The sequence below is a fragment of the Ovis canadensis genome, chromosome 17 (assembly GCF_042477335.2).
Source record: "Ovis canadensis isolate MfBH-ARS-UI-01 breed Bighorn chromosome 17, ARS-UI_OviCan_v2, whole genome shotgun sequence".
Lineage (NCBI taxonomy): Eukaryota > Metazoa > Chordata > Mammalia > Artiodactyla > Bovidae > Ovis > Ovis canadensis.
Window position 1 is genome coordinate 45,553,811 of NC_091261.1, and position 10,635 is coordinate 45,564,445.

The 10,635-nt window shown below is 37.9% G+C and overlaps 1 protein-coding gene across 1 annotated transcript; it reads left to right on the top strand.

Annotated features, from left to right (window-relative positions):
* The first annotated feature begins 3,037 nt into the window (after window positions 1-3,037).
* On the top strand, window positions 3,038-10,208 carry IL21 (interleukin 21). The gene is made up of 5 exons (XM_069557367.1): window positions 3,038-3,205; window positions 3,312-3,347; window positions 7,993-8,148; window positions 9,986-10,063; window positions 10,154-10,208. Exons 1-5 carry the CDS (start codon window positions 3,038-3,040, stop codon window positions 10,175-10,177), a joined length of 462 nt encoding a protein of 153 aa, XP_069413468.1. The 3' UTR covers window positions 10,178-10,208.
* The last annotated feature ends 427 nt before the right edge of the window (window positions 10,209-10,635 follow it).

Here is a 10,635-nt window from a genome sequence, read left to right on the forward strand (position 1 = left end):
TGAGTGAGCCCTCTCAGCACCAGGAAAAAGTTGTTAAAAGACACCCGGACTTCCTGGAAAGTCCTCATTGGACATTCTTCTCCTTTACATCTGGTATACCATACCCAATGGTAGCTACACTAATATTACTTTCCTTTCTTCTTTATGATTCCTGATCCCTTCTACCTGCACCCCAACAGCCCAGCAAACCAAATTCTAGCCTTTACTGCTGGTAAGTCGCTTCAGTCGTGTCCGACTCTGTGGACCCCATAGACGGCAGCCCACCAGGCTCCCCCATCCCTGGGATTCTCCAGACAAGAACACTGGAGTGGGTTGTCATTTCCTTCTCCAATGCATGAAAGTGAAAAGTGAAAGTGAATTCGCTCAGTCGTGTCTGACTCTTTGCGACCCCATGGACTATAGCCTACCAGGCTCTTCTGTCCGTGGGATTTTCCAGGCAAGAGTACTGGAGTGGACTGCCATCAGCCTTTACTAGTTCTCTCTTAATCACCTTTTCCTTCTTTTCTCATCCCTTTTCCAAAAGTAAAAATTCCACACATAGGTGTGTTACTTTCCTATTACTACTGTAACAAACTACCACAAACTCAGTGGCTTAAAGCAACCCAAATTCATTATTTTACAGTTCTGGAAGTCCAAAATGAGCTTAAAGGGGCTGAAATCATGGTGTTGGCCGCATTCCTTCCGGAGGTTCTAGGGAAGAACCTGCTCTTTGTCTTTCCCAGCTTCAGGAGGTCTTTGGCTTCAAGCCCCATATCACTCTGACCTCTGCTTCTGTCATCACATTTTCCTTGAGTCTGACACACCCCCTCCAAACCCACCACTTCCTCTTACAAGGACCCTGTGGTTATGTTAGGTCACATGGATAATCCAGGAGAACCTTCCTCCCAAGATCCTTAATGTAATCACACATGTAAAGTTCCTTTGATTACCTTGATGGTAACATATTCCCAGGTTCCAGGGATCAGGACGTGGACATCTTAGGGTGTCATTATTCAGCCTACCATAGCAGCAGTGATATTCAAAATGCTTAACAACCGAAACGCTACTTAAAGCAGGGGATCTGACTCTCAGAAAGGTCTTGGGTCTTGATGTTAGAGTGGGACCATGCAGATTCTGGCGTGCTGGTTGATGGACTGTGGAGGGCCGGGAGGTCTAGGGTGACGGTGAGGCACTCCAGAGTTGGGACAAGTGATTCTCTCTAAGCAGCACTAAAGACTTCAAAACTTTTTTATGGCAAATACAGTCACACCCATGCATTTTGGCTGATCTACCTGTGCTCTTCCTTCCATGGATCAGCTTAGCTTCTCTAGGCTTTTATGAATTTTTCTCTCTACCCTCATCCATGATCAGCACACGTATCTTCTGAGATTTTATTGTGTGATGTACTTGGCCCTTTTCCCCCTGAAATGTCTAGTTAAGCCTCATTACAACCCTATAATTAGATTCTATACTTATCTTCCTTTTGCAATAACATATCCAGGGTCATATGTACAACAATTAATATGTAACTCATTGTTAGGGCCTGGATTTGAATTCAAGCACTTTGCTTTAGAAATTGGGCTCTTAACCACTGCGGTTAGTATCTTCAAGGAGACTCACGTCTCTTTAACAGATAAAGAAAGCATGAACAAAGCTGATGCGGGCAATGTTGAGATGCAAAGTGGCAACCCCAAGTCCAAATGCAGTTCGTGGGTTTATACATCAACCCTATCCTGTAGAAATTTAATGATTATAGGGAGGACTTCTTGATTACATGGTAAGATTTTTATTACTCTGTAGGACAAAACCTGAATACTCTTGAATAGATATTTATAGTATAAAGATTAAAAACCTTCAAAGCAAGTCCAAAGTCCAATTTATCTTAGCCACATAACATTTTAGAAAAAAGTATAGCTGTAAGCATGTGATGAAATAGATGAAGAAATAAATGGATAAAAAAATCCATAGCCAAGAGTTTTATTGTAAGACTCAATTGGCTGTGCTACACTACTACTTCCATGATTCTATAATATCATATTCAGCTTTCTCAAATGAGTAGAGTAGCAGGGACAGGAGAAGCTGCAGAGAGGAGGATGACAGACCACTTGTGGACCTTGAGCCTTTCATTAATCTCTATCTGATCATAGTTAGAAATGTAGTGTTCGTATCCAGAGAAAATTATATCAAACAGAAATAAGTAACACTACTCAAAGAAAAAAAGCGTTGGAGATATTTTTGGATTTTGCTGTTTGAAATAAAATTTTGGTTTGGAGAGGAATGAGTATTGGCTTTTTCATTCACTTAATTGTTGCATTATTTTTTAATGAAGGTAGAATGAGATCTTGATTGGGGATGGAATATTATGTATAAATCAGAGGCTGAAATTAATGTTACTTAAAGATGCTTGGGAGCAGAGTTGGAAGCACATTCTACTTTAAACCATTTAACCTGATTAAGAAACTAAAATATTCTTGCTAATTTGGAAAATACACTTGATGTTTAAAATTTCCTAAAAGGTAGCTGTCCTCCTACCTTTATGATGGATATTGGATGATCTCAGTCAAAAAGCCTAGTTATTACCATAAGAAAAAGTCCTGCAAGAAAGCACATGTTGCCACTTTACTCATTATTGAAGTGCCCTTATGACTGTCAGAGAAAACAGGTGAGATGCTAGGGCAGGCAGAGAGAGAGAGATCAAAGTGTTTTGTTTACTTCTTTGAAATCTTGTAGTACTTACTATTTACTGTGCATACTTCTTGATTCATGCTGAAAATTGGAATTCACCCATGTCTCTCTTTTTCCTGTCTAAGATGCAGATTGGGCACATTTTGTTAACTCCATCAATCCCTGCCCCCACGCATTAGCGCATGCACACGTATACCTAGCCAGTGGAAAAGAAAAAAGAGTTACTCACATTCATCCATTTTACAAAGATTTCCAGGCTGCAATGGGAGGGCTTTACCTCTCCCTGAAGGATGAATAAATAGGTAGCTTTTCTGACAACCTGTTCACAAACTGAAGTGAAAACTGAGACCAAGGTCTTGCTCTACTGGCACTTATGAGATCCACTCCTGGCAACATGGAGAGAATAGTCATTTGCCTGATGGTCATCTTCTCTGGGACAGTGGCCCACAAGTCAAGCTTCCAAGGGCAAGATCGCCTCTTTATTAGACTGCGTCAACTTATAGACATTGTTGATCAGCTGAAAAACTATGTGAATGACTTGGTAAGGCCATACTGGGCACAATAAAATTCAAATAATATTCTTCAGTTACTATAAAAGGAGCTTTTTGACATAAAAATAACTCAGAACTAATTTTCTTTTGCTCTAGGATCCTGAATTTCTGCCAGCTCCAGAAGATGTAAAGGTAAGACCAGTTGAATTTGTTTGTGAAAATGCATTTGATAAAAGTTTTAAAATCCAATTAAGGAAGGCATTAACATGATTATTTAGAAATAGACTTACTATCAACGAATTTTGTGATTTAATAATTAGTTATTAAATAATATATTTACTATATAGTTATTTCTAATTTGCCCAAATATTCATTGATTTACCAACAAGCCAATCTATAAAACATTACATACCTTATATGATATATTTTTATCTTCAAGTATCTCTGAGAGTATTCCCAAGTAGTACTGTTGAGACAGAAAAACAAAACTAGAAAATAAAGCTATACTATGATCATTTTCTGAACAAGGACCAAGTAATTACATTTTAAGAGTCTGTGCATAAAAGTTCTTGAGCCTTCTTTGTAAATCTATGAAACATAGACACAAGCCATAGAAGCAGGATTCAGTTTTTGATAATTAGAAAGGAAGGGAGAAAGAAAGAAAGAAAGGCAGAAAGGAAGGAAGAGTAAAAGTGAGAGAGAGACAGAAGGAATAAAACGAGAAGGAAAGAAAGAAAGAGTAGATTACAGAACAGCATGGAGTAATACTGGAATGGAAATCAAGGCTATTCTTTACAATATAATTCCCATATACCTTGGCCTGAATGGGTCTTGTCTTCGGCCTTCGGTGAGGTCTTTTGAAAGGACAGTTTTCAACAACTCATCCCGTTATCTTAAGCCATTTAAATCCATGAGGTCCCAGAAGAAAAGGCGTAGCATGTAGTTCAAGAGTACTGTGTGCTGATCTTTCCCTTGGTAACTTCTATCTAGTCTTAATGTTTGGTATCCTGAGGATATAAATGCATTTGGGGGAAACAGTTTCACTGTCACAGAGCTTTAACTGCATAAATTAGAATAACTATAAAAGTACTACCAGTAATTAGGACACTACAAAGGGGAGACTTATGAAGATACATTGCAAAGAAAACAATTATCGTAAATGACTGTAAAAGTTTAGAAAGTGAATGAGTCACAACTATTGCTTTTCTCTAAAATTCACTCTCTGTCTCTGAACCTAACCACTCTCATTTACTAAGTCCTTTTCTAATAAGCAGCATCTAAAATGAAAGTAGCACATTCAGCTTATTGGAAAGACTTTTTCAAAAAGTAAGTCTGTTTCTTAATGTCCTAATTATCCAAACAAGTATTTTTCAGCATCTTATGTCCTTTTTGTAACTGCTGTGGTTAGAGTCCTTTCTGGAGTTTCTTAGCTGCAGTCTATGACTTGCAAAATAAGAAAAATATCCCATTTTCTAACTTAAGTTGATCCAGTGGGTACTCTCTTTATATGCTTTGTTAAAGCAGATGTTTTTTATCTTATATCATAATGACAGGATTTTGTCTCAGTGACATTGTGTCTATCTTATAATCAGATCAAGCAATGCTACTATGATACAAGTGAATAATGGTATAACTAAGATTTTAAGCCATGCTGGCAGGCAAACCCTGGAGAGAAGAAAATAGATCAAGGTCATAGTAGTGTTATATCAAGTTTTCAGGACTTGCATCAAAGCAGAGTCTATCAGAGATTTTAAAAGATTAAAAAATTCAATGAAAACAAATTCATTAAAATGTTGCATATAAATGTTGACAGTGATTATCTAAGGTTGCTAATTGGCCTCACCAGGTATCTTTCTTTCTCTTTCTAATTATATAACCAGTGGTGCTCATCTGGTGGTGACTTTGCCCTCTGAGAACATTTGGCATTATCTGGAAAACTTTCCGGTTGCCACAGTTGTGTGTGTGGAGGTTTCTAGTGGCATCTAGTAGGTGGAGGCCAGGGACGCTACTAAACATTCTAGAATGCACAGGACAGCCCTAACAACAAAGAATTATCTATCCCTAAATGTCAACAGTGCTACTACTGAGAAACCCTGATATAAACCTAGTTTGTAAGCAGGACAAAGGTAATTTTACTCCATTGGCAAAACTTCCTAGTATGAATGGCCAGGGCTTTCTTTGAAAAAAAAAGCTACACAGGTCAAAAGGAAATTGTAAGGAGGCAAGTATTTTCAAATATTCAATTGCAATCAACAAAGCCAAGTGCACCTACTTGCAAAAGCAGCTCTTGACTGTTCTCTGGCTAAAGAGAAGAGTGGTTACTCTTGCTTTTGATTTCCTTACTGCTTCCTCTATTCTGCAAAACTAATGCTTCCAGGTGTTAAAGGATGAGGGAAGCAAAGCCTTGCCCTCTGAGTCTGCAAGGCACAGCAAAGGAGAGCAGTGGTTCTGCTCCCACGTGGTGGTGCTGCACATGAACTCAGGGTCATCCTGAGTGACAGGGCACCTGCAAGCAGCCCCAGTCAAGATTAACCTCTCTACTCCCCGTCTCAATGCATCCTTAAAGCAGTTAGCAGGGCAGCTTCTCTGCTTCTTTTCCTGTTTGAGGCTGCCTTTGATGTGCATCTGAAGCTGAATCCAGCAGCTGTTTGTCCTGGACCACGGACTGCCAGGGACAGCTGTGCTGCTTGCAGAAAGCACAAAGCAAAATTCCACTGTGTATTGACACAGGTGAGCAAGGAAGCGCAGTAGAGATAGCACAGCAGCATCAGTAGGAGCATTGGCGTCCAGATGCCATTCAGACGTATTCAGAAAGGCTTTCTCAGGTGCAAAATCTTTGCTCACTTGTCTTGACCACTCTTTGCAATATTGTCTTGAGGGAGTTCATTTCGTAGGCCTCTACACTTCTTTGGAACCTAGTTTTCTTTCAACATACACATGTTAATGTTAACTCAGCAAAATGGGCCTCTGTGAGAAATGCTGGTTTCTCAGATCATCACGGATGAAGCAGTTAGCGTTTTCAGTTTCAGCTGGAAAATTTACCTCTTTAAATATGAATATTATTTTTTTCCAGTAAGTTAAGCCGGTTGTGGTCAAAAAGAAGAGAAAAGAAAAAACTTCAACAAACATGAACATGTGGTTTTCAAGGAAAAAAAAGTGCTATAATTAACATTTATAAATAGTTTCTATTAAATAAGCATTTTGGCAAACATATGTAAAGGACATTATTTCACCCTTATGACAGGCAAGCTGCTCTGATATAAGGAAACCAGATAAGCTGGTTTTCGGCTTGTGGCTATGTATGCAAAGCAAATCTGATGGGGTTGTGTCTTAAAGGTGCATGTTATTAACCAACATTCATATTGGGTAAGCATATAGGCTGGAAAATGCAAAGCAGGCCAGATGCTATTTTCAGCTGATTGTCCATGGGAAGATTCAGGTAATATTGTTGTATATATGATGGGCCTTGTAGGAACTGAGAGAAGTTGCAGCTTCTGGATACATGGAAGTAGCTTCATGCACGTTGATGAAATGAAGATATAGCAACTTTGTTGAGGGGTTGGGGAGAACAGCATCATACACAGGCATTTGCTGAAAGAAAAAATTAACCTGAATACAAGTTCTCAGATCAGTGTGAAAATGATTCCAACAAGTCAGTATACATTTTGTTCTTCCAGTAAATTCCATTTCACTTTCAGTTCAGTTTCTAAGATTCTGATTTATTCACTAGCCACTGGTTATTTGACTAAACCAAGAATTAACTTTTTGATCCATGATCTGCCCAATTCACCATGCTCTGAGACATTACTCTTACTTTATAAGGGACAGTCTTCCCTCCTTTGTGGGTGCGGGGGTGGGGAGGGCACATCTCAAATTCTATTCCTCAAGCACTTGATTCAGGCAGATCCCACCCTGACTGACTTGAGAGTGTGAATGGGATTTTAGAAAAGTCGCACATGGTCTACGGCAGGTGGACTCTATCTTAGATGTGGAATGTACCATCTGAGGTAGGCACCCACTTCATTTCCCCAAAGGAGGGGTTTTAAACTCACTTAATTCATTTGTCCACTCTGCAAATATTTGTTGAGCATCCACTAGCATTCACTATGCCAGGCATTGTACAGGAAAGGTGTTGTTCAAGACATATATGTCACTATTAGAAACTCCTATGTACACTGAAGAGAGAAACTGACAAATGAAACAATTTTTAATCAGACTACCACAGCATAGGGGCTTCCCTGGTGGCTCAGATGGTAAAGAATTTGTCTGTAATGCAGGAGACCCAGGTTTGATTCCTGGGTTGGGAAGATCCCCTAGAGAAGGAAATGGCAACCACTCCAGTATTCTTGCCTGGAGGATTCCATGAACAGATGAGCCTGGTGGGCTACATCCATGGGGTCACAAAGAGTTGGACATGACTGAATGACTAACACACCATAGCATAATTCACCCAAAGCTGCCACAAGCCATAATGTAACTCTTAGAGTGTCATAATTTATAACATGTGTTCTGCAACCAAACTAACCCTCCCAGAAACACCAAGAGTTCTGCCCAACACTCAAACCGCAAAATGACAGGAGGATAGAACTGTGGCAAAGTGAGGCTTCATCTTCTTGTCTGTGAGACAGGGAAACGTCCTCTCACCCCTAACACGGGGGAATTTCACATGATAAGAGTCTCCTCTTCAGCCCAAAGATTAAGTAGGACATGAATCATTCCTCATTTGTCTGCTGAAATGAATGTGATCCAAGGCACTGCAGGAAAAAGGGATTGGGAAGGTAATTTTTACTTTCTGAATGACTTTCATTAACCTGCACACAAATAATTTCTCTTTCAGAGACACTGTGAGCGGTCAGCTTTTTCATGTTTTCAGAAGGTTCAACTAAAGTCAGCAAATAATGGAGACAACGAAAAGATAATCAACATATTAACTAAACAGCTGAAGAGGAAACTGCCTCCCACAAATGCAGGGAGAAGACAGAAACATGAACTAGTAAGACTGTCATTTGTCATCTATCTTATTTGTGCTTATTAACTGTATCTATTACTTTACACAATTTCACACACACACACACACACACACACACACACACACACGCAGCCAGAGCCTCCAGTGCCTTCCTTCCAGTTACATGTTACACCTTCTCATAGAGTGTTTTGAGAAGTGAAATCACCTCTTTTTAGTCCACAGACCTGAAAGTACTAACAGCCAATTAGAATTTGCTAATGGTCTCTGGTAGCTGAAAGAAGTTAATATAGCTTTCTGAGGTGAGGAAGTCATTAGGCAGAGGATCCAACTGTGACTTAAGAATTAAAAAATATTCTCCTCTCATTATACGATCACATATAACTTGCAATTTTATTAATAAGAGCTAGACCCTAGCTTTCCTACAAGAAAAGAGACAGCCTTCAAGACACCAGGATAAATCTCAATCTCTGCCTTCCTCTTTTAAAAAATATTACCGTCCTATATAATTGCAGAGTCAGTGCTACAATTTAAAGTGATAGACCCCATTATTTGGCTAGGGAATTTCAATATTCCCTAGTTTTGGGGGTCCTGAGAACCTTTTGTATATTTCCTTTTATGCCAACTCATGAGCAATGCTGATAATCTCATAATTCAAGCACTAATCAAAACCACTGGATGAACACATAAGATAAATTACTGGAATTTTTTTTCTCTCCCTCTTCTAAGGGATTGCACATGTAAGCAAATGAACTCTTAATTACAATATCAAAATGATTTTTATTTCCTTTGATTGCTTGGCAAGGTTAGAATGTGAAAAGTATCTCTCCAAAATTTTTCTCAAGAAGGAAAGAGCTGAGCCTGTCTCTGAAACAGATATCAAAGAAACAAAACGGTAGTGCTGGAACTGAACTTAGAACTATTCAGTGAAGCACCTTCATCTGAATGATGTGAAAGCGAGACCAAGGATGTTAAGTGACTTGTCCCAAGCCCCACAAATGTTAAGTGCCATTATAAGAATTAGAACTTAAATTTCTTATCTTTCAAATACCTCTCACCACAACATCAAACTGGCATTAGAGATGCTCAATAGCAAGCAATGGTCTGGTGTCTGGTATTAAATAGGATAAAAAACATAAAAAAGATTTTTTTAAAAAAGAAATATAAGTGGGCAATACACATGTAAAGAATTGTTTAATGTCCTCATGAACAAATAAATGCAAGTTAAGAAAAGAAATCTTGTTTTTTTCCGATTAAAAAATTTTAACAATGCCCAATAATGGTAAGAATATTCTATATGAATAGAGATAAAATAGTTTAATAATGTACCTCAAAAGCCTTAAAATATTTTATCATTTTTACTTATTAATTCTACTTTTAGTAGTTTATTAAATAAAATAAAGAAGTATATGAAAAATTACTCAGAGATATTCACTGCAGCACTGTATACAATAGTGAAAAGTTAGGAGCAATCTATGTGTCCAAAAATAGTAACACTTCAATTCTATGTATGAATACAAAGCAACCATTATGGGCTATATTTTTGAAGAATATTTAATATGTAGGAAATGCTTGTGATATGTTAAGTATAAAAAAGGCAAATTAATAACCAATGTAAACATAAATGCAAAGAAAAAAATTACCAGGAGGACACATATCAAAATATTGCAGTTATTATCTCTGAGATTAGGATGTCAAGTGATTTTTCTCCCTGTTTCTTTCTGAACTATTTCATGTGTTTCTCAAATTTTTTTCAATGAACATGATTTATGTCTCTAATTGGAAAACATAAAATTTGAATGAACATTTTACTGAGTAGGAAAATCATTTTAGAGAAAATTATTACTCTTTCATTGATTTCTAGACATGTCCTTCTTGTGATTCTTATGAGAAAAAGCCACCCAAGGAATACCTAGAAAGACTGAAATCGCTCATCCAAAAGGTATATAACAAATTACATTTGATTTTCTATTTCATCCTTACCCAGATGGCTTCTTAAGTTGAGGTTACTCATGATATTCTATTTTCACAGATGATTCATCAGCATCTGTCCTAGAATACATGGGATATGAAGGTTCCTGAAGATATCACTTGAAGCCGGACACTATATTGCATACTTTAACACAGCAGTGAAACTCACTTCTTGGTATTCCAAGTGGACAAGTACAATGTATAAGTGATGCGGGGAACACTCAGATGAGTGTTCAAGGTCAGGATTATTTCTCCAAACTCACTATGCAGTACTTCAGTTTGATCTACATGCTCTGTTTAGTCAACTTGGAAAGATTTTCTACTCAATTTGAGTCTGATTTCTTATGTTATAGATTTCTATGGCTTCTAAAGTTTTTACTTTATCTTACTGCTCATCTATGACACTTCTTGGAGAAGCTTAAAAATTTTAACCAAAAATTCAGTTTGGGAATTTGTTGATCTTATATTAACCTTGATCTTGATTGCAAAAGAATGAGGTTTCTGATGATCAAAACTTAAAAGGTGTAATACCTTCACTCAATC

What these genes read in the sequence shown, in the direction of transcription:
- IL21 (XM_069557367.1), top strand. Translation starts at nt 3,038, where the DNA reads ATGAGATCCACTCCTGGCAACATGGAGAGAATAGTCATTTGCCTGATG. An exon ending in AAAACTATGTGAATGACTTG is followed by an intron (nt 3,206 to 3,311) that starts GTAAGGCCATAC and finishes CTTTTGCTCTAG; the next exon opens with GATCCTGAATTTCTGCCAGC. An exon ending in TGAAATCGCTCATCCAAAAG is followed by an intron (nt 10,064 to 10,153) that starts GTATATAACAAA and finishes CTATTTTCACAG; the next exon opens with ATGATTCATCAGCATCTGTC.